This window comes from Myotis nattereri, assembly GCF_964212035.1.
Source record: "Myotis nattereri genome assembly, chromosome: 6".
Classification (NCBI taxonomy): domain Eukaryota; kingdom Metazoa; phylum Chordata; class Mammalia; order Chiroptera; family Vespertilionidae; genus Myotis; species Myotis nattereri.
In genome coordinates, this window is record NC_138081.1 from 97,971,322 (window position 1) to 97,996,452 (window position 25,131).

At 37.6% G+C, this 25,131-nt stretch overlaps 1 protein-coding gene across 9 annotated transcripts in view; it reads left to right on the plus strand.

The window, feature by feature from the left end:
• QKI (QKI, KH domain containing RNA binding) overlaps window positions 1-25,131 on the plus strand; it is a gene marked incomplete at its 3' end in the record, with an annotated part of 132,868 nt that overhangs the window by 41,233 nt on the left and 66,504 nt on the right. For 8 of the 9 annotated variants that reach the window (XM_081094349.1, XM_081094350.1, XM_081094355.1 and 5 more), the window contains exons 2-3: window positions 2,398-2,540; window positions 17,492-17,608. In XM_081094349.1, the coding sequence (XP_080950475.1) occupies window positions 2,398-2,540; window positions 17,492-17,608 (260 nt within the window). Of the gene's footprint in view, window positions 1-1,268; window positions 2,270-2,397; window positions 2,541-17,491; window positions 17,609-25,131 lie in introns of those variants that run through there. The other variant, XM_081094356.1, reaches the window with a different exon arrangement.

Below are 25,131 nucleotides of genomic sequence, written 5' to 3' on the forward strand. Positions count from 1 at the left end.
TTCAGAAACAAATATTTGTTTAGCTCTGATAGGCAAATTGTTTTTTAAGAGAGAAAATTTGTTATAAAATGAATATTGTCATCATTGAAGTAGAAACTGTATTAGAGTAGTGTTTTCACTAATGAAGACTTAATGACTAAGTAAGAACAGTTTCGATAATGCCTTTTTGCTGTGTTGGATTTTATTTAGCTGAAAGTGATTTTAAATAAAGAAAGAAAATTAAAGTGATATTTGATAGTTCCTTAATAACAGTATATTGAAATTCCATGTTTGGAAGACAAAAAAGTACATTTTAAAAATAAATAAAAAGGATTTCATTTTTAAATCCTACTGGACACAAACCTTTTCCCCAAGGAGGTTATAATCTATAGTATGGAGAGATGGTTACAGCTCATTTAATAATGACAACCCTGCCGAAACCGGTTTGGCTCAGTAGATAGAGCGTCGGCCTGCGGACTGAAAGGTCCCACGTTCGATTCCGGTCAAGGGCATGTACCTGGGTTGCGGGCATATCCCCAGTAGGAGATGTGCAGGAGGCAGCTGATCGATGTTTCTCTCTCATCGATGTTTCTAACTCTCTATCTCTCTCCCTTCCTCTCTGTAAAAAATCAATAAAATATATTTAAAAAAAAATAATGACAACCTTTATTATCGGGTACCAGTGGTCAGGAGCCTCTCGCACAGCGGTTCTCAACCTGTGGGTCGCGACCCCTTTGGAGGTCGAACGACCCTTTCACAGGGGTCGCCTAAGACCATTGGAAAACACATATATAATTACATATTGTTTTTGTGATTAATCACTGTGCTCTAATTATGTTCAATTTGTAACAATGAAATTGGGGGTCCCCACAACATGAGGAACTGTATATTAAAGGGTCGCGGCATTAGGAAAGTTGAGAACCACTGCTCTAGCACAATGTGGAAGCTTAAAGAATTCTTAAAAGAATTAATCAATTTCTTTGTACAGGACTTGACTCATTAAAATAGATTTCTCATACTTTATTTTAAAGAAGTATATTTATACCTGGGATGTAATCATAGTTATCTGTCATTTATTAGGTTCTTTGACACCTCTTCCCTACTTCTATCTACTAAGATTTCTTCTTGGTTTCCCTCTTCTCCTTACCCCTTAAATGTTGCTTTTCCAAAGATTCGTTCAGTCCTTCCTTCTCTCTATATACCCTCTCTAACATATCTCTTTTATTCCTAAAGTTTTAAATACTAAATTTGAGTATCAGACTTCTGCTGAACTTTAAAAAATCTGTGTATCTGAAGTAGAAGGCAGCCTTTGGTATTAAGTTTTGTCTGATAGGCATTCTTATGATGCTTATTTGACTGAAGTTATCATTTGGAATTTCTGGCCTCATATATGCATGGAGAATTAGATAAAATAACAGATTTATATCACAGTGGATAAGAACTTGGGCTCTGAGGTTGGTTTTAATAAAATGTATTATTTGGTCTATAAATTTAGTTTCTAGTAGAAACAAATTTGAGGCTTTAGTCCTGTACACTTAATCTAGGGCAGGGGTGGGCAACCTTTTTGTGAGTGCGTGCCAAAACCAGCAAAATCTCTGACTCAAAATTCATTTGCGTGCCAACCCTGATTTTTTGAGAACATGTTATGCCTACTTGATATCTCTTAAGGTGTACATATGTGAAGAACCTTGAAGAAATAATAAAATTCATTCGAGCGACAAAAACACAGTATATGATGATGAAAAATACATTTATGTTTTAATGTATACATGTACACTGATAGTCCGACAGAAAACTTTATGACTCCGTTTGATATTATCAGTGGGACTTTTGCTGCTGCGTCACTGATGACAGAGATTTTACATCAGGTTTCTATTTTGTGACCTTCAGAGATACGCACGCGCTACTACTTTCATCCGTCAGGCTACTCCTGTTACGAGACTTAGCAAAATTCATCACTGAGAACAAAGATTCACAAGTGTATGTGGATGAAACCAAAACACTGGTCGGATCTAGGAAGGCAGGGAGAGTTAAGGCAGAGGCATAGAAATTGCTCTTCCCCTCTCTCGTCAATCCATGTCTATGGTCTTTAAGATAACTTGTTATGTAAAATTACTTACTTATCTAAGATGCACCTACACTGAATTTGTCTGAAAAATAAAAAAGTCGATATTACAAAAAAATTGTGAATGGAAGATTTTAAGAGAGGGTTTTGCGTGCCAGCAAAAGTTACTGGCGAGCCATGTTTGGCATGCGTGCCAGGGGTTGCCCACCTCTGATCTAGAGAATGGTAGGTCAACAATTCTTTACTTCTTTGAATTTTAACACTTTACCAGTGAAATCCCCCTGCCCCCTTTTCTTTCCTGGACAAGCAAGAATATTTTTGTCTAACTCATTTAAAATTTTTTCTTTTAACAGAAATTAGCAGAGTACGGAAAGACATGTACAATGACACATTAAATGGCAGTGCAGAGAAGAGGAGTGCGGAATTGCCTGATGCTGTGGGACCTATTGTTCAGTTACAAGAGAAACTTTATGTGCCTGTAAAAGAATACCCAGATGTAAGTATATTTTGTTTTATTCAATATTTTTTCTGTGTACATACTTTGGAATGCGGTATATTTGATGGTAAACACTTTAGCATTGTCAGCCATTTTGAAATAATTTCATGAGAGGACTAGAGGTAAATAATTTGGCATGGATAACTTTAAAAAATTCTAAGTATGTTTTCATCTGGATGCTGCTAGGTCACTTTTGGAAATGCACATGGTAAAGACCTAGTTTTCGATTTCAAATCAAGGCAAGAGTTATGTAAAGAGCTTTGGCCTGAATGTTCGAGAGCACTAAGTACAACTCTCAGCTCATCTGTGACCTGCCCTCAAAGAAGCCACAGCCTGGGCCACATTGTCTTTTTAGTAAAATGTGAGTTGGGACCATGTGACAGCTAAGAGTCTGTTCGGCTCTAAAATTTCTATGATAACAGCTGTTTGCAACTTATTTTTTGTTCTTTTTAATCCCTTGCTCACCTATTCTCTATAAGCATTTTGTTGCAGATAGCCTCCTTGTTCTGTACGGTTCATTTATAAGTAGCTCCAAACTCTTTGCCTTTTGTTACAAAGCCCTACTTGGTATGGTCCTTTCTATCTTTTTGGCCTCACTGTAAATGACTCCCTCTTTTTCAGTACACTCTGTAGTTACCTTGACTCTTCCAACAAGTGGAGCCTGTTCCCAGCCTGACACCTGTCTGTGAGCTGTGCACTGAGGTCTGCTGGCCGGCTTCTTGTCGTTAAGGTTTTAGCTTAAACGTCACTTCAGAGAGGCCTCTCCTGAGCATCCGATCTAGAAGCAGTCTGGTTGCTCATTTGTTTCACATTCAGTTTCTTCCTCTGAAATAGCTTTTATTAGCTGATATTTTTCTTGCTTATTTTTCTTTCTCTACCCAGCAAGGTATTTAAAGGTACTTAACTCAAGAACCTGTTTTTGTTATTAATTGCTATTGCAGGTATGCATGATATTGGACATAATAGGCATCTACTACCTATTGATTAAATAAAGGCAAATTGGTGGCTTTTTGCTAGGTTTTAGAGACTTTTCTGAAATACAAGAAAGAGTTGGCAGTATAAGGTCAGAAATTATGATGTGTAGTGTACTCTTAAAATTCAGTGGTTATATTTACAATATACTAATCTAGAGTGCCTTAAGTTGGAATAATAGAAAAATGCTTTGATATTTCACAATTTGCTTTAGCAATACAATTTGTTACAAATTTAGCACATTTACTGTTTTTTACAAGTAATGTTGGTTGCAAATATACAAAAATTATTAATGGCGTAGGAAAAGAAAGAATTTGGGAGATATTTGGGTGTAGTAAAAAGGATTCGGACGGAATCAGGGCAGCTATGAGAATCTTAGGAAGACTTTGGACCTTCTCTGTTGCAATCCTTACTCTTAACATAATTTGGAATCAGTGCCTTCCAGACTTTATCTTACTTTAGATTCTTAGAGAATGTGTTTTGGACCAATCTGCCATGATTAGGGACATACCCTAGTTCTTGGAATGATTCCTAGAGATGAGAAATTGTGATTTGGGCAGCTGTCTCAACTGAAGTCAACTATTGGTATTTTATTGTCTCCTAAAAGGGGTCAGCCTTCTTATCTGCTTGTTTAGTCATTAACATAGAATTCTTTTAAGACCTTGTTAGAGCATATAACCTTGATCTGCGTGGTCCTCATTTTTCTTTAAAAAGAAGGTGGGGGGGTCATAACATTGTCTAGATAAGTGGTTCTTAAAATGTGGTTCTAGGACTATGGTATCTAGTTGAATCAGAAACCCTGGTCGGGGGAACCCCAGCAGTCTGCCTTCCAGCCCCATAGAGGATTCTGATGCATTTAAGTATGAGCAGCACTGCTCTCATTTTATATCGCCAGAAGGTGGATAAGCCAAGCAGACAGGTGATGACATGTGGTCCTTTTGCCAGGCTTTTTTCCAGGAGGCAGGTAGAGGGCAAACTAAACAATGTCTCTGCTTTTGTGAAACAGGCATTGCATTCACAGAGACAGACAGTAAGCAAATGAATATTTACTTCAGGTGCGGGTAAGCACTAAAGTGGGGTAAGCAGATCCATGGTGAGGATGTGTTTATAGTAAAAAATGGGGGAGTGGGCATGAACATCACCTTGGGGGAGAACATTCCAGACAGAGTGAGCAAGTGTAGTGACTCATTGGCCATAGCATGTTGGGAAGGGTGGTAAGTATGAGGTTACAGAGTACGCAGAGGGGCCATACATATTATGTAGGGGCTGAGGGCTCCAGTAGGGATGTCAGCTACTATCCTGAGTAAAAGGAGAAGACATTCAGATGTTTTGAGCCAAGGAGTGAATGAACTTGGTTGGGTTTTAATAGATTCATTCTGGCTGCTGTGTGGAGAAAGGCCTTTGGGTGATGGTGGCAGGAAGGAGACCAACTAGGGAACAGAAGGGAACTTGAACAAGAGAATTTAGAAATGCTTGGATGCTACATAGATTGTTAACTTAAAGCCAAAGGACTTGTTGATTGAATTATGGGGTGTGAAGGAAAGTCATGAGTAGCTCAAAGGTTTTGACCAGTTGAAGTTACAGGAATTGCCAATTCCTGAGCTAGGAAAGACTGAAGAGGAACAGGTTAAGGAGGTGGGGGTTCAGCAGTTCTGATTTAGAGGTGTTGAGTTTGAAGTCAGATATCCAGGTACAAGCATGTCAAATAGGTGGGTATATGAGTTATAGACAACTCTTAGCACCTCAAAATGTCTATTTTAACAAAGCAGTTTAAATGAGAAAATTAGTATAATTCATAGGAGCAAAAGTTTATTAATATAAAGCTATTTTGGTTCTCCAGGTGACTTTTTTTAATACCTTGATTTTAAATTTGTTAAAAGAATTTAAGTTTGGCCCTGGCCAGTGTGTCTCAGTTGGTTGGGCATCATCCAGTGCACCGGAAGGTTGCTCGGTTGTAGTCCCAGTCTGGGCACGTATCGGTTGCACTTCCATCCCCGGTAGGAGGTGTGCAGGAGGCAGCCTATCACTGTTACCCTTTCACATCAATATTTCTCACTTTTCTCTTCCCCTCTCTCTAAAAATCAGTAAACTATTCTAAAAAATAAAAAAAAGAATTTGAGTTTGGCAAAATTGGGATCTGCATGTAGTTTTTGAGCTTTTCTTCTTTGGGGTTATTAATACACACCAAAAGAGTAGTATTGTTTTGTGGTATATATTAGGAACTTTATCTCACCTCTAAAAAATATAAATATCAAATAAAACAAGGGAGTCTGTCAGATTTTGGCAGTGTGGGAAAAGATTTATTTCAGAATTATGAATTAGATATTGGCCACTTAAATCTTAGAGGTCATCACATATGCTCCCCCATTTGTATATAAGCTTGACTTTGTGAGTGAATTCATTCCACTTGATTAAAAAATGCTTGTATTATTATTAAAGTTTAAAGGGGCAGTGCTGCATAGTTGTCAAAAGTACGGACTCAGACCAAGACCTCTGGCTGGCTCTGCTGTTTGTTTTCTGACTTTGGGCAAATTACTTACCATTTCTGATCCTCATTTTCCTTACCTCTGTAGTGGAGATAGTAATAGGGTTACTCTTCCACGGGATTATGAAGAGTTAGAGATGAGTTTATGCATGAAAAGCATTTGGAAGATGCCTGTATACTGTATAAGTGTTACCAGAATATGAGCTCCTTGACGGTGGGGATTTTGTATATTTTCATATCTCCATTTACCTACCTGGTAATGTTAGATGGACAATAAATATTTTTTGTGCATATCTTTGTGACAGCCTCATTCTTTGAAATATTGGTAAATCTTTAAAAGAAACTTCCGCATCTGCACATAGCACCTTGTTTATGGCAGTGTTCATTGAAGCTCTGGTTGTGGGCTTGGCTGTGTAAAGCTCTGGGGGGACAGGAGAAGAAAGTCTCAGATTCAATGTTTCAGAAAGGAGGTAGTACGTATAATGTCCTTCACAGTGTTTTTAAATCAGTGGCTTGATGTAGGAATGAGAAGGTGGTATCAGTAGCCCATTGAAAATGTACTCTAGAGGAAAACCAAGGTGGTGGCATAGGTAAACACCGGAAATTGCTGCCTCCCACAACAAATTCAAAAATACAACTAAAAGACAAAACGGACATCATTCAGAACCACAGGAAGGCTGGCTGAGTGGAAATTCTACAACTAGAAGGAAAGAGAAAAGCACACAGACTCGGAGGTGCGCAAGTGCAGAGGTACAGAGGCGCATGCGGCAAGGGCTGGCAACTGAGGACACCGCTCTCTTTAGGAGTCGGGAGGGAGTCACAAGCCCCCGACTGTTCTGAACTCCAGTTCCGGGTGAGTCTTTGGGGACCTAGACTCATACGGAGAGAAACTGGACTGTCTGGCAGCAGGCAGAACTCGGAACTTGAGGACGGCTTTCCCGCTGAGGTGCTTGCAGCGATTACCAGGACACTGAGACTCGGGGCCCCTTAGGGCAGGGCTGAGGATCAGCCATAGCTGCTTGCTCCGCCCTGTTGATTCCCTGAGACCCCGCCCCACCCAAGCTGTGGGCAGAGGCTTTTGCATATGAATGCCCTGGTCCTTTGCAATCTGAAAATTACCTAACAAACTGCAGCTGGGCCAGACAGACTCAGAACTTCCAAGAGAAGGCCCTAGGCCCCACAGCAGCTTGCATTGCTTCACAGCTGGGCCTCATTTGGGCACCCCCAAACTCCAAACAAGGAAGGGGAATCTGCAGATCTCCTCGTAGCTCCTGCTGGGTAGCCTCAGGCAGAGGCTAAATTAGCACCTCCTTAGATCCAAGAGCCAGTGTACCCAGTGGTCAGAGTGGGACCATCCAATTACAACTCCTCAGATCCATAAGGGACACACTCAGGGGACAGACTCAGTGAGCACCAAAGCTCCACTGAAGCAAGTCTTGCCTCATAAGAGTGTCTTCAGCACAGAAGTTCTCCTACCATAGACACAGCTCATTCTCACAGCCAATTGGCCTGGAGGTGAATTCCTCCCAGTGATATCTACAACAATCAAGGCTTAACTACAACAAGACTGTGCACAAAGTCCACAAAGGGGTGCACCAAGAGTGTCCACCTCAGGTAATTGGGGAGGCTGAGCCACTGGGCCCTATAGGACACCTAGCACACAAAGCCACTCTACCAACATAGGGAAGCATACAAAAATGCGGAGACAAAGAAACAGGTCACAAATGACAGAAATGGAGGAAAGCAAACGACTTGATATAGAGTTCAAAACCACACTTTTAAGGTTTTTCAAGAACTTTCTAGAAACGGCCGATAAATTTAGTAAGACCCTCAAAAAGACTGGTGAGACCGCCAATAAATGTAGTGAGACCCTCGAGGTTATGAAAAAGGACCAACTAGAAATTAAGCATACACTGACTGAAATAAAGGATATTATGCAGAGTTCCAACAGCAGACTAGAGGATCGCAAGAATCAAGTCAAAGATTTGAAATACGAGGAAGTGAAAAACACCCAACCAGAAAAGCAAAATGAAAAAAGAATCCAAAAATACAAAGATAGTGTAAGGAGCCTCTGGGACAGCTTCAAGCGTACCAACATCCGAATTATAGGGGTGCCAGAAGAAGAGAGAGCGCAAGATATTGAAAACCTATTTGAAGAAATAATGACAGAAAACTTTCCCTACCTGGTGAAAGAAATAGACTTACAAGTCCAGGAAGCGCAGAGAACCCCAAACCAAAGGAATCCAACGAGGACCCCACCAAGACACATCATAATTAAAATGCCAAGAGGAAAAGACAAAGAGAGAATCCTAAAAGCAGCAAGAGAAAGAAACTCAGTTACCTACAAGGGAATACCCATACGACTGTCAGCTGATTTCTCAACAGAAACTTTGCAGGCCAGAAGGGAGTGGCAAGAAATACTCAAAGTGATGAATAGCAAGAACCTACAACCAAGATTACTCTACCCAGCAAAGCTATCATTCAGAATTGCAGGTCAGATAAAGAGCTTCACAGATAAGGAAAAGCTAAAGGAGTTTACCACCACCAAATCAGTATTATATGAAATGCTGAAAGGTATCCTTTAAGAAGAGGAAGAAGAAGAAAAAGGTAAAGATACAAATTATGAACAAGAAATACACATCTATCAACAAGTGAATCTAAAAAGTGAATAAATAATCTGATGAACAGAATAAACTGGTGATTATAATAGAATCAGGGGCATAGAAAGGGAGTGGACTGACTATTCTTGGGGGGGTGAAAGGGGTGTTGGGGATGCGGGAAGAGACTGGACAAACATAGTGCACCTATGGTTGAGGACAGGGGGGTGGGTGAGGGTGAGGGTGGGGTGGGAACCGGGTGGAGGGGAGCTATGGGGGGAAAAAAGAGGAACAACTAATAATTTGAAAAATATAGATTTAATTAAAAAAAAATGTACTCTAGTGTGTACCAATCACATCCTGGGGGTGGGGATATTAATTCAATTGAGAAAGCTTAAACATAGTGGAGATAATAGTGGGTTTTTGAGCTAGACAGGCCTAGATTTAGAATCCTGACTTACCCCCTTACTGGTGTTATTTGTCAACAGGTGCCACAATAATGCTCCATAACAGGCTATCCTAAAACACAGTGCCCTAAAATAACACAAATTGGTTTCTGTGCGCTCGAGTGTGTACTGTATGTTGGCTAAGGCTCTGCTGATGAGGCTGAGCTGAGGTTATCTAGGCCTTGATCTAGGCTGGTTGCTGGTGGGTGTTCCTGTTGGACTCAGCTCCAAGTGCCAGCAGTTCATGGCAGGTCACTGGAGTGCCGGAGACAAGCCAAATTGCTTAAGCACATGTAAGGCTTCTGCTCTTGTCCCATCTATTAACATTCTCTTAGCTCAGCAATTGTCAGCTAGGTAGGTTTGGCCCCTCTGGAACATTTGGCAATGTCTGGAAATATTTTTGTTTGGCAAAACTTGGAGGAGTTACTAATGGCATCTACTGGGTAGAGGCCAGTTATGCTGCTAAACATCCTACAATTTACAGACCAGTCTCCCACCACAAAGAATTAGCCTGCCTAAGATGTCAGTAGTGCTGAGATGAGAAACAGCATCATCAGGTCCCCCTGTCCACAGTGAGAAGGAAGTGGGGTAGATGTTCGTGAGAATAATCGAGGCTGTCCCGTTGGCTTTGAGCACATGTTCCTTTTCTAGAGTCTGTGTTCTTATCTATGAAATTAGAAGGTCTGGCTCAGAATTGTTTGGAGGCATCAAGATAACAAACGTATGGCATCTGATAGAGCACTCAATATGGTTCCTGTGAGTGAATAAGAAAAGAAATCCTACCCTTGAAAGAGCCCACAGTTTTATATGAAAGATAAAAGATATTGCATTAAATCATTTAATACTTAAGTTTATCATACATTCATAAAGTGACAGACACGAATGAAGATAAAAGTTATACATAGGCCATCAAACGATAGTTTGGCCCCTTAAGTTAGTAAGGACTTGTTTGTGTCCATGGAGTGCTTATAAGCAGTGTGTGAATGGATTTAACTCTGACTGATATAAGTAAAGATGTTATATTTCAATGAGTCAGTAATAATTCTGTCATTAAATGTTCCTAGGTATCAATTTTGAATTATTGAGTAATTGTTTTATAGGACCTACCAGAGTGGTAGATAAGTTTCAAATATGGCAAGGTCTAGCTATTAGATATTAGTTCTTCTGTGTATACATGAACAGATTAGATTGCTAAACTGTTTGCTTGGGATGTGATATGATGAAATTGTAGTGAGACTTTTCTCAGATTTTATATGAAGATATCTGTCTTTTCTGATGTTTGTAAAGTGGGTTTTAATTTTGAATGATTTTAGCCTTGAAAGGTATGTGTTGGATCTAGGCTATTATGATGACATGCATTGTCAAAGGTTTATAAGTTGGATACATTTCTGTTGAAGTCTTTTTCAAGCTTATAGGATCCAAGCATGGCAACTGTAGTAATATAGATTTATAATGTTATTCACAGTACTGTTGTCTCATAATAATACTCTTTGTTGATAGTGGAGCAAGAGTTTTATATTCCCTTTTAAAGGTTTTTCCTGGGTTTGCAGAGAAAATTTGGCTAGTTATAGCTTCTGAGTTAGTATAGGTTTATTGCTGTTTTTTGTTTTTGGGGTGGTTTTTTTTTCCGTTTTTAAAGATTGTCACCTGCAAATTGGCAGATGAATTTAGTGAAGGTCATTTTCATTACTTTTGGTTTTGGTTTTGAAGTTTCCTTTTTTTTAAAAAAAAAAATATATTTTATTGATTTTTTTTACAGAGAGGAAGGGAGAGAGATAGAGAGTTAGAAACATCGATGAGAGAGAAACATCGATCAGCTGCCTCCTGCACATCCCCCACTGGGGAAGTGCCCGCAACCCAGGTACATGCCCTTGACCGGAATCGAACCTGGGACCTTTCAGTCCGCAGGCCGATGCTCTATCCTGAGCCAAACCGGCTTTGGCTGAAGTTTACTTTTTCTATCACTCTGCAAAAGTGTATTGAGAGCCTTCAAAGTTTAATAATGTTAAGAATAATAAGCCTTCTCAGAGTCTTAAATGCTGATACTTTCTTTTTAAAGTAATATATTTTAATATTTAAAAAGCTAGCATTCAGAAGGACAAATTAAAAGATGAGATTAGTTTTTAGGGAAAAATTATTGCTTATAAGCAAGTGTTTTCAGCCTAGTTGGGATACAATTATGTCTGATTTTTCTATCCAAAACGTTTGCTAAGATCTGCTTTGTTAAAATTACTGTTGCAAAAGATTTATAAATCAGTTAGATACCTAGTCCCAGGTATCTAACACCCATATTTTTCAGATTCTCACTGAAATAACAAAAGTAATATAATACAAACTTGGAGAGAAACCTGCTTCTCAGTGCTGTTTATATTTTGGAAACATTGAGGTGTTTGTTGGATATTCAGGGGAGGGGAGAGGTGCTGGTCTGCTCTTGGCCCACCTGAGAGAGCAGTGTCTCCTCACTAACAGCCGTTCTCCTCTTAGCCCCGCCTCCAGCCCTGGCAGTGACACGGGCTGTGGAGCAGTGGGCGGTGATACCACTCTTAAGTTGACCGCCCATCTTGGTGCCCGCTTGTATTAGGTGACCTGCATTTATTTTGTGAGTGAAAAACTCATCATTTATGCCTTTTCTTGGTTTGAATTTGGTGAGCAGACAAGTACCGTAGTTTTTGATAGAACCTGCCTCAGTGCACCCTAGATACATTGAAATCAAACTTCTAAATGAGAATCTTTGGAACTAAATATAGTTACTTATTTCTTTGGGAAAGTATATTGTATGTCTTAATAATAAACCCAACTCTTTAGAACAAAAGAGTTTATGTGTAGATTAGGGACTTCTGAAGTCTAGTTTTGACTCCTGTAGAAAACTGCTTTTCCCAAGTCCAAGAACAATAGCGTTAAACAGCCTCCCTAGCATAAGTCTGTCCATCGTTCTGTTTCACATTGGCATGATAATTTTTCTTCATTAATTGGTAAGGAATTTATTGAGCTTAAAATGTGTCTGTTTTATTGTTTGATATTATAGAACAGTGATCGTTTTGATTAGTTTCTTTTTTATTTGTATGGCTTTTAAAGCAGTATAAATTTGCAATTTTGAAGGATAGATAAAAAGAAAAATAAATTTGCAAATTTATTAGGATCATGAAGGCTCAAGAAGAGATCTGAGTATAAACCAGTGAAATGTTGGTGTCATTCTTCCAGAAGGTCGTTTGTGGCCTATGATAGGCATCGGGCACCAGAATAAGAGACATAATCCTTGCTCTCATGGTACTGTTATAGCTCCAGGGCCTAATCTAAGGCAGTAGCAGTTGAAATGAAGAAAAGGGGACAGATTAATGAAAATCTTAAGATTTCGTAGTCTGTTACCTGTGGAGGCTAAGAATGAGAGAGGGCCTTACTGGTGGTGCTGTTCATTGAGAATAGAGAATATAGAAGAAGACGGTTTTATAATTAACATTGTAGAGGAATCAAGAGGAAGAGATGATAAGCATACCATAGTAACAGAATGTCATTTAGTTGGAAGCCACTGAAAACTGAGTTGTATTGAACGAGGGTAACGTAAGACAGTTATCAGGAGGTCAGGTAGGACTAAAATTTGTGCCCAAAACATGTCACTTTCATAGCTGAATTAATAATTTTGTAGCAGTGTGTGAGGCAGGTAATATTTATGCAGCAAAACTTAGGAAATCAATTTCAGAGAGCTTACGCACTATTTACTGAATGGTCAGAACACATATTTAAACTCCTTGACATATTCTGGGTCTGAGGTGACACTTGTAAGCTCAATCTTGAATTAAATAATTATATTCTCCTCTTTCTCTTTTTTGAAGTTATACATATTTGTCATTGAAATATTCATATAAATGGCTCAATTAAGATAAAAAGGATGTATATGATGCTTATGAAGACAGTGATCCCAGTCTATAAAGACAGATGAAAATACTGAGAATGGCACGGTGCAGTTACATAGAAATAGTGTAGTGATATGTTCTGGGATGTAGGTGAAGAAGACATTACAAACACAATAACTGAATCTGAAGAGGGTTGGTTTTTTTTCTAGTTCTTTTTTCTAAGAGAAATAGGAACATCAGTGATGAGAGAAAATCATTTGATCGGCTACAGGAGGCCAGGCAAAAGTTTTTATAAGCTTTCTATTAAACATTTTGAATGAGCAACAAGAATGAGAAAACTGAATTTGAGTTCTGATGTGACCAGGGTGTATGTTTAAGGTCTTTAGGAGAAAGGCATTGTTCTATGCTGATTAATCTAGGTGTTCTAGGATTTGGGCTACTTTTGTAACCTGTCATGTATTAAATATAGATTATAATGGTAACTGCCTTCCAGGGTTACCCTCATTAAGGGACTTAATGCATGTAGAGTTGCCAAGCATTAGAAGCTGGCTCATACCGGAACACTCATTAATAAAACATACTTCTACATACTCAACACCTAAGAAATAGAGAGTGGCATGGTCTTTGCACTCATGATATTTCTGTATTGAAATAGAATGTGGAAATTATAGTTTTGTTTTTATGACATTATCTGTCATTTGGAATTTATCCTGAGATCAGTCAGCCAGGCTTAACCATTTGAGAAATTTCTGAAATGTATTAAGAGTTCTTGTGCTGCATATGACTGAGTGATTTATTACTAGTGGATGAAAAAAAACCTTATGATTTCTGTGGACATTTTTAAGTTGTATCATTCAACAATTTGAACAAGTATTAGTTTCTTCTATGTGCTGTGTGTTGTGTGAGGTACTGTTAAGTGTAAAAATAAAAAATAAAAAAATCAGGTTCTGGTTCCTGACTTGGGAATGGCCTGCCTCACATCATGGCATTCCATGTGATAGGGGTTCTTTGAGGCTGGATGCCAAGCACTCTGCGATGGTCACTGTGGAGGAGGAGAAAAAGTACAGCTGTCTAGAGCAGAGGGCGCCAGCCGGTGGTCCGCGGACCACTGGTGACCTGTGAGGCCCGAAAGGTTGGCGACCGCTCGTCTAGAGGTAAGAATAACAAGAAGTCACAGAAGAAACGTGAGCTCAGTATTGTGTAATGAGAGACATTTGACATGGTTGGTGAGAAGGAAGGACAGAAGAAGGTGTTACAGAGAAAATTTCAAAGTACCTGCCATTTTTAGAGAACAGTGAATTGCTTATGTGTCTGAACAGAAAGGTGGTAGCAAAATAAAGGTTTGAAAAGAAGTTTAGAATCGTTTAAAGGGTTTTGTGTGTAATAAGAGTTTGTATCTTGAGCTGTCATATATATTGTCATATACTTATATCATAAAACTCTTGTTGGCTTTTATTGCCTCATATTTTTATTTTAGTTGTCTAGGTAATTTTTCCCTAAACACTTGTTATAAAGCTTCTAGACTAGAGGATATTTTCTTATTCACCTGATTTTTAAAAAAATGGTTTTAGATTCTTTCCCAATTATGTTTATACTCAAAAGATGATTTGTCATAATTGAGGATATCTAAATTCACAGATGTCAGGTTTTGGTTATTACTGGTTACTGTTTTCCCCCTTTAAGCTGCTGGTGAAAGTGCCTCTTCTTGCATAGCCAACAGAAGATGTGTATAAAGTTCATATATGTGAAAAGTTTTGCAAAATGATTCCTATACTAATTATTAGGTAGCATAAGAAGACATATTTGGTTGCTTATCTATAATTAATTTGAAGGTAGAAAAGGAATAAGACATTTGTCTCCCCCAGATGAGGACATTTTGATATATTCATTCTGGTACTTTTAATTAAAAACAGTTGAATAGTCCTCACTTAATGTTATCCATAGGGTCTGTGACTTTAAGCAGAATAAGGAATAATGAAACCATTTTTTACCATGGGTTAATTGATATAAAAAAGTGTTAAGTTCCTAAGGTATCTCATCAATGTTACAGAGAAACAACATTGAACAAGATGATGTTATTGGAGGACCTGCGGGTACTGCTGAGTAGTCATAACTCTCTCCCATCTCACACACTCCATACGATGGGCTCGCTGCGCTGCTGTTGGTTACACTTGAAGTGGTTCTTTTTTTTTTTTTGTCATTTGCTAAAGTAAAAGGCTTCATCAACAAATATACATGTGGTGTTTCATACCTGTTATGTCACCTAAGTGATAGAATGTAAGGTTTGTAAGGTATCTAACTGAAATTCACTTTAGAAATACTAAACACGCTATTTAGAAACATTACTAATCTGTGTAGAAAATAACCCAAAGAAATGCATATTTTTACAGAATATTCCAAAGTTTTAAGCAGAAGTTACTCTTTAACATTTCTTAGAAGTATTTCACTGAATGCTTTTGGTGATCCATTTTTTTTATTAGTTACCTGTTTTGATAGCCTGTCACAGGAAGTTTTATCTTAATTGTAGATACCTTAAAAGGTTAATGGAAAAACTTACCATAATGCTTTGTGTATTGTCATTGGTAGAAATCTGTTAATTCTATTTAAAATGAAGTGAGCATCAGTGAATAACATTAGACATAATTGTTGTTAACCTCTTCTTTAGGCATAAATGCAGGTGAGCCTTGGAAAGGTCTGTACTTAAAATGTAGGGCTAATGAGTGTCTTCTTTCTTGCTTGCTCTTTGGGTGTTTAAAGTTGCAGTTAGCCCCGGTTGTATGAAATTATTATTTTTGAATGTGTTGTGACATTGGTTTAATTGCATGAAGCTGCAGAACTAGCATGATAAATCAACACAATGAATTTTAATGCAAGGCAAATGATATTAAATTGGCTGCAGTAGACAAAGCAGCTGCTATGATTAATTTTTTCATTCTCTGCTTAAAATATTCTGAGGATGACCTTGACAGTTTCTACTGTATTAGAATCCCAGTGGTATGCACTTTAATACACTTCAGCTTTGTTGTTCTTGGGTAATAAAGATTGGTTCATTTTTAAGGTTACAAAAATTTTGTGTTATAGATGTAATATGTTGGTTGGTTTTGACTGCTTTTAAAACATTGCTTATTAATAAGTAATAACTGTAAGGATTATTTAGCTGGTGGTGAAGTCTTTTTCTATATAATTCTAATTCCATGGTTCCAGCAGAAGAGGAAATCTTTAAAGTAGCAAGAAGAGGAAAGGGGGTACCTTCAAGGGAGCAATAGTTAGGTGGATGAGGGTGCAGGGCTTTCGGCTGGTAAAGAGGTGAAGTATTCTCTGCTGGGGAACTAGGAGGGATAAGGGATAGTATGTAGAGGTGGATCAGGCACATTTCAGAATTGGGGAGCTTGTAGAGCTAGATCAAGTGCTTAGAGGACAGTCTCAACTGGAAAACGTTGTATCAAAATCTGAGGGAAGAGGACTTTCTTCCAGCTGTCCTCATGCACTACCCATCTTTGATTTGTGAGTCACTTAGGATGTGGAGATGCTGGTCAGCAACTTAGTGAGCAGAGTAAGAGCCATTGAGGCACCGAAGACTGAAGAAGTGCCCTAGCTTAAGCCTTGAGCGCAGTGAATTGTAGCATATGACTTTTATGTAATGGCATGCCAGCAGTGGCTCATATGCAAGGAAAAAATAGGAAGCTGTATGCATAGGAATCATTACCTTTGGATTTTTGTGGAAGTGATGATATTTTATCTCATATGCAGACTATATGTGAGTGAGGAAAACTTACTTTTCAGTTTTCAGAGTTAATCTGTGTCTTGCTTCCCCCACTCTCCCTTTGAAAGATAAACTTCTGTATATGAAGGCTAGAAGTTTCTGTTGAGGGATGCTAATTCTTTACTTATGCAATTATTTTTATCACTCCCCTGTCCATGAAAAGAGTTAAGCCTCCTTGCAAAAATAGTATAAGTTAAAGGTAGAAATGGGAAAAAGAAATAAGTGTATAGGTATAAAACTTGTAAGGAATGTGATGAAAAAGCATTTACTTTCAAGACTTAAATGTTTAGTACCGGGTAGAATCCACATTTGGCCACCAGAGCAGAGTTCTGACAGGCAGCCCAAAAATATGGTCTCTGAACAGCTGATTGAGAGAAAGTATAGCTCGTTAGATAAGTAATAAGAATTTTACCCAAGGATTTTAGTTAAAAAAACAACAACAAATATTATTTAACATAATGAACAGTTCCCTGAACACCATCATTGCAGAGTTTTGTAAAAGACATTCGCATTCTTGTGTGGTATCTAAGATTTTGTTATATGCTTTGGTTTAGATTACATGTTAATGGACAGTTCAGTGTAGTACCTTTTTCAGGCAAATGTATTGTTCCTAATTTATAATTTGTATTAATACATATGAAAATTTATTGCTAAACAATGAGCTATTATAACACCCCTCCCCCAAACTTGGCAAGAAATTTATAAGGACTCTTAATTTATTTCAACTTACTATTAAAAAGTATTTCATTTGCGCAAGTAAATATATATTTTAAAATAATTTTAATATCTATAAATTCAAGCAAGAGAATAATGTATGATGACTTTTTTTCCCCCCAGTTTAATTTTGTTGGGAGAATCCTTGGACCTAGAGGACTTACAGCTAAACAGCTTGAAGCAGAAACGGGATGTAAAATTATGGTCCGGGGCAAAGGCTCAATGAGGGATAAAAAGAAGGTAAGTTTTTAAAAATGGAGGCAAGTCTTTCTGTGAATAATTTAATTAATTAAACTTTTGCATTCTAATATAATATCAGGTTTTTTGTGTATAAAGCACTACACATTATTTCATGTCAGAAGCATGAACATTTTAAAGGCGGTGTCATGTTTTGCCCTGCTAGTTATCATTTTTCATTTAGCCAACTAAATTATCACTCAGTCCGTCTTGTTAACTTACTTTGCTCTTTATAATCGAGGAGCTTCCAATTTGGGAATTAGTCAAACTGTAATGTTGTATATATAAAAGTATGTAACTAAAACTTTGGGAAAATCTAAAATGTTTGAGATTTATATGAGAACAGTCCAGTAAGTTTGCATGTATGTCAGATCATTTGTAGAATTAGTAAACAGAAAAAGAAGGCTTTTAACTAGCCTCAGTTTGGTTTCATCAACATTCTGTGTTGATCACAAGTTTTCTAGACATTTTACTTTAAAGTATACTGTGTCTGGTTTTTGTTTTTCATTCTACCTCTTGTTTTTCTAGTTTAATTAATAAAGACCTAACTATCTACTGTAAATACTGTTTTTAGAGAGGTTTTATTTGCCTAGTTTCCTTTTGTCGAGTGACTACTTATGACTTTTTATTTGTGTAGAAAATGTTTGACTTGTTTTTTTTAAATAACCTAGATTTTATTGCCAATTGATTAAACTTATTGTTAGAAAGGGTTGTTGTTTTTTGTTATTTTGATTTTTTTAACACATTGCCTCAAGAGGGCTATCAAATGACACCTGTGGTCAGCTTATGTTGCAGCATGTGCATTGAATTGCTTTGTGGAGCTTATGGAACCAACACCAGACCTAAAAGGTATTCTCACTTGATGCTGATATGCTGCTTTTCTGAGCTTCCCACCTCGTTTTGTTTAAGCTCTCTCATTGACCAAATCTCAATCACTCTTTTCTCCCTGTAGATAAAATAGTAGCTAAAAAGTTGGGGGTAAAAAAATCCTCATTGATATTATCTTTTAGTCTTATAGCTTTTTTTTGTCATCTGAGTTTAAAGATACTTTAGGCAAGCTTGTAAGTTCCTCTTCAGTATATTTAGGTGTATTTAAAACATTTTATTAGGATCTTAAGTATTAGATTCTAGATTCTGATTCAGTTAGGTGACATGCATTTTTGTGTTGCCATGCAGTTTTGGTTCCCACGCTTGCACTTAGGGTTGCATTGGCATTAAGTAGTGCTACTTTCATAGCCTGGTCACAAGGAGGTGAAACCTCGACAGCTGAGGACAAATAAATCTTCACCAAAAGATGATTGTTTCTGCTAGTTTAAAAAGCTACTGTTATCAGGCAGTTAACAAAACATGTTTTTTTCCACTTCTCCACTTCTGTTAATTCTGTAGTAGTGTCCTGCGCTTATGGCGCTGGTGCACACATAGACATTGTGGACAAGAGCTTCCTAGTGTTTAGTGAGATGCCATGAGTCTGTGTGACTGGGATGGAACTTGTAGCCTGAAAAGCATTTTCTGCTCTCTTTGGCAGAAGAACAGAATGGTTAGGAGAGTGAGTTCTGCAGCCAGATCACTTAGGTGTGAATCCTGGTTCTGTCACTTTGGTTTTGTTGGACACATTAGTTAATCTCTTCATGGTTTGTAAAGTGGGACTAGTAATGTCACTTATCTCTTATGGTGGTTGTGAGAGTTCAATTAGTTCTAAAACACTAGGAACTGTGTTTCAGTGTATAGTAAGTGATCAATTAATGTTAATCATTGTTCTTAATAAGTTTAGCTAACACTGTTTAATAGTACATTTTATGTTTAAACTCATAGGTGTAGTTTTTTAAACTCTGGAAATGACAGTACTTGCTGTTTTGTGCCCTTTGAAGGTCCTATATTCTCATGGCTTTTCTATTCTGTGTCTCCGGTTGTTGGTGTGTCCATATCCTGTCTTGTCTACTTTGTTCTTAACCTCAAGTAGAAGCAATTCACACATTTTATTTATGTTTAATTTGTACTATTGTCTACTAAAATTTATTAAAGCTTACAGAATGTACATGCAGGATAATATTAAAATAGGACACCAAAAATTGGCTATAGATTACATTTTTAGTTTTATTAAAAGCTACAGGTGAACATACCTTGGGCATATCGAGTTAATTGGAATGGCTTCCATATGTTCGGTATTAGCGTATGTGAATTCTGTGAAGAATTTATAGATTTAGAATACTAGGAGTGCTTTATATAATCTTAATTTAAATTGATTACACATAATAAATTAACCAAATCATCTTGGGTTATGCTATAGTTTATTTATTGAGCTGTTAAAAATGTTAGTAATAGTAAAGTCAAAATGGAAAGTACTACTATTTGTTTGTTGCCTGTTATTTTGAAAAAAGACAATGACAAACAGATGGAGACAAAAAGAGGTATTGATGTAAAGAATAAGCCTGGTTGAGATATATTTCTGGTACTTCAAAGGAAAGTCCATTGATTACTTTTTTTCCTGTAGAGTTGTCAATTTATGCCAAGTGAAGAAAGCTAGAGATTAAATACCATTTTATTTCTTATGATTGAAATGCTGTTTACTGATCTGAGTCACAAGGAGATGAAATCCTTTACTCGTCTGGTAAACTCAATTTTTATGGAGTATTTCTCTGGTGTTTGATGAATGCCTGCTACATGGTAGGACCTGGAAAAAACTGTCTGGGAAGGAGCACATGTTTCAGTTAGGTAATACATGAAGGTATAGATGCCCTCCTGCCCTGACGCTCCAGGTCCCCATAAAGGATTTTGTAAATAGAGAAAATTATAAACCCTATGTGCTTTAATTCTGTTGGGAAGATAGTACTGTATCTTTCTAAGCTGCTGGTTTGAAGCAATGGAATGAATATGCCACTTCAAACTTTATTCTCTTGGATTGATATTACTTTAGTATTATTAATGGCCACAATAGCATTGATTTTGAATAAAATGGAACTTAAGAGCAGGAACTGTAGTCAGACTTCATGAAAGGCGTGGAAGCTTGTCTGTGCCAGTCAACATAGGGCACTGCTCATCTTCAGCAGGTGGACTGGGCTTGTCTCTGACATTAAGTATATGGTAATGGGGTCTGCAAGTGGAAGCCAATGTCTTATGGATAGTCCTTTTGAATTATAGTATACTCTGTATCATGAATTATTCTAAGTACTTTACACATATTTAATTGATCTGAGTTTCATTATTTCCATTTTGTAGGTGAGGAAACTGAGGCTCAAGGTGGTTGAGTAATTTGCCAAAGGTCAGCTGCCTAAAAGGTAGCAATCAAAATTTGAACCTAATCTTCTAATTATAAACCATTTCTAAGAGTGAAATCAACCTAAGAAATATTAGAAGAACTTAAATATTGAGTCCTCTAAACTTTAACTATGAAGTCAGTGTGGTTCCTTTTTGGGACCACAAATAAGCTTTTTGTTTATTCCCTCAGTGATAATATATTTTGAAAATTTTCTGTGCATCATTCTTTTTATTTTCAGAAATCCTTTCTTTAGACAGGATTTAATCCCTTGTTTACTGATGGGAAACAAATACTGAACAGATTAGAGATGCTAGAGAAGTAATTTTGAGGATAGAATATGATTGATTTTTTTTTTGGTAGGGTGTTTTTTTTTTTGTTTTTTTTTGTTTTGTTTTGTGTTTTTTTTGTAGTTTTTGCAGGGGCCGCATGAAGGGCTGTGGGAAAATGTCGAAAGAATGGTCACCTTCAAAAAACAGGTGGCAGTCGAAACTAGTGCAGCAGGTGAACACATGGGTCATTAGAATGGAAGAATGATGTGTGCACAGTTAGACCCTGGATGAGTTACTGAGAACAGTTACTACAGTGGTAAATGAAGTACACCGTTGGAAATCTTTAGGAATGGTCTTCGTCGGGAACACTCTTTGGAGACTTTTCTTACCCACATCCATTAGTTTTCTGAGGCCCCCTGTCATAAACAGGAGCTAAGAAGCCATGCCTGTGTTGGCCAACGGTGTTGATGGGTGAAATGTGTACAGTTGATTAAAGCCAGTTCAGTCAAATGTTGTGTCTTCTGGAAACTCCCAGTGAGACTCAGCAATTCCAGTTAGAGCTCTGTGCTTGAAGTGAAGGAATGTGCACTCAGAGGGTCAGATGGCCCTTCAGGGCTGCTAATCACAGTGCCAGATGGTAGCTGCTGCTGCACAGTGTGCAGTGTCTTATTCACACCATCAACTGCCTCAGAAGAGAGTTTTACGCTTCCAGCCATGGAGGCGTAAGGAGGAGAAGTAACTTACCCAGCCCCTTGTTTCTAAATAACAACTGCACAAAATTCAAACACATGAGACATTCAAACTGTACAAATTATTCTCATGAGATTATGGGCTTTGAATTTAATTCAGTTTTTAACTTTACATTTGTTTCCTAAATATATTTACCCATAGAGTCTCTTTTTAAAGAGATGTTTCTATAACTTCTTGAGGAACTACATTGTTTTGTGGAATATGATTTATGAAATGTTATTAGAGAAGGCATATTTTATAATTGTAAACATAAGTAGACTTTTTAATATTTTTACATGCTATTTTTCATATATGTATATTACACATTTTCTTAAATATCTCACATTTCTATTTTTTATGGTTAATATTTATTTTGATACGTGATATTTTTTAGGAAAGTTTAAAAGTACAAATAATCTGAAAAAAAAATTAACTGTACCTGATCCTCTCTAGATCAGTGGTTCCCAACCTGTTTTTGCCCATCCCCCACCTAAAATTCACCCCCCCCCCCACATACAATTCTTATTCAAAAAGTGAACTCCTATTCACATGGAGGAAGCCTAAAAGGCCATTAACTTGGTCTAAACAAGCTTCCAAAGAACATGGCATCCATGAAAGAGAAAAATAAAAGAATGAACAGTTGAACCACTGAGGAAGAAATCACTAAGAAATTGTTAAAAAAAAATAATATGAAATGGTATGAAAAATAGCAAATAGTTTTAAAACAATAGAGAACTGAAATGCATAAATACATCACAATATATATTTATATGCTGTATATGAGGCCTCTAGAACCATAAGAAATGCAAAAAATTTACTGTTAATAACTCATTCTCAAATTGCCCCCCCCCCCCTCACGGCGGGGGGGCGTGCACCCATGTTGTGAACCACTGCTCTAGATGCTACTCTTATTGACTGTTTTGGCATGTCTTCTTGTAGATTGTTCTTCATGAAGTTATATGCATGTTCACATGTGCTATCGGATGTGTATCATATTATACATGATGCTTTATCATTAGAGTTTTCTCCTGCAGCTCTATTCTGTCCTGTGTCAATTCACCAAATAGTTGAGCTTTAGAATGTCTTAAGACTTTGTGCTGGGTGATAGGAAGCACAAGTTTTTGGTGGACATACTAAAGTGGCTGTGATCAATATGACATAACATCAAGTATAAGCATGTTTCCAAATAGCCTGATGTATTTATCTCTGAATACTTAGTTTTCTTTTAGCATAGGTATAGTTTGTTTTAAAAACTTTCATCATGGTAAATTTTAAATAATATTTATTCATCACCGAGTGTCAGCATTGCCTGTCTCTTTCCATGTGTGCCCTCACTCCCCCTTTTATTCTCCCAGTGGAATTGGGGAGTAAATTCCAAACATAATTTCATTTGTAAATATTTTATTAGTTTCTAAAATAGAAAGGCTCTTTGTTATTGTGTTTGTTTTTTTATCACATTTTCTTTATGTCATCAAATACCTAGTCAGTGTTCAGTTTCTTCCTGTCTCATAAATGTGCATTTAAAAAAGTTTGTTTGAATGGCATCCAAATGAGGGCTATAGACATAGCTGTTGATTGATAGGGCTCTTAAATGTCATTCTCCCCCTCGGCCCCATTTCTCTTTGCAGTTTATTTGTAGAGGAGCTGAGCTCTTTGTCCGGAGCTGATTGCATGTTCGTGGTGGTGTTTAACAATGTTCCTGTATTCCTTGTAAATGGTAGTAAGGAACTTTTCCCCACAGTCAGATCTCCTGCCCTCCCTTCCTCATTTTCTCCCTTTCTGAAGAATATTTCACAAGCAGTGTTGTGGTGTTGGCACATAAGATCCAGTTTCCTCTCTGATTTTAGCAATCATTGGTGATTGTTTCTTAGGCTCTTTTTCAGAAGGAGTTACAAAATAGCTATATCCTGTTTTCTTCATTCCTACCAGCGAGATTTACTTTCATAGGAAAGGCTGAATAAATGCTCAGTTCCTTATTCACTAGTTTTAAAATAGAGAGTTGGTTCCTAGGAACCCTGCAAAGGTGAAAAGAGTGTTTTCTTTTGAGTAACATTCTGAATGCATTGAAACAGTTTTGATGTGTTTCAGTTCTTTGCAGTTAATGTTTTTAACTAATTATGATGTTTGACCTGTGGGCATCTCTTCCAGTTCACCTCAGTCCTTTTGACACAGTTGTAGTAGTTGTGGCTGGTAACTTTGCTTTCTGGAGTGCTACCATAGTCCGTGCTCGCCTTTTACTATTTCTTCTCCAGAACTAGAGCCAGCCATTTCTTTAAGAAGCCTTGGTACTGTTAGTGGAAATAGCATTTACAGCAGCCGTGGGCAAACTACAGCCCCGATCCGGCCCCTTTGAAATGAATAAAACTATTGAAAAAAAAGACCATACCCTTTTATGTACTGATGTTTACTTTGAATTTATATTCGTTCACACAAACACTCCATCCATGCTTTTGTTCCGGCCCTCCGGTCCAGTTTAAGAACCCATTGTGGCCCTCGAGTCAGAAAGTTTGCCCACCCCTGATTTAGAGGTTGCACTCGGGGCTGTAGCTGTGCTCATTATTTGTAGACCATTGAGCACAGAGAGAGGAGATTCATACACACACAGTCACACACAGTCACACACAGTCACACACAGGAATATAGATACATGTCTACACGTTCATTCTTATTCGAAACCAAGTTCACAGTATTTTATTTAAGTGATTTTTTTAATTGTGTTGTCTTTCCATCACAATGAAAACCCTGGTTCCTAATGATTCATTTCCTTTATTCTAAAATACACAAAACATGCCAGAATTACAATAAGGACACTAGCCAACAGCACTGTCAGGGGGAAAATTTCTGCAGTTTTTGTTACTTTCTTTGGTTGTTTTTTCTTTAATTGAATTGAGAGAGAAGTTGGGGGCAGGGGTGGTGGGGAGAGGGACACATCGATAGGGATGGAATCTGCAACCCAGGTTTGTGCCCCAACCAGAAATCAGACCCAGGGCCTCTTATTGTACGGAAGCCCAACCAACCAGCACACCAGCCAGGTCAGCAGCTCTTACACTTTGAGGTGTATTTCACATGAGAGACAAATTCCTGTGTTTGAAAACAATAGCTATTGTATATGTTAGGCCATCATATGGGCACAGGTAAGCTCATTTGTTGCACCTGGTTTTCAGTTTTAAGAATTGCTTAAATTATTCTTCTATTCCTTGTAACATTTACAATGGTTTCCAAGTCAAACGTATAACGTAGGAAATTTTCAGAGAAGTTTAGTTTTTATTTCT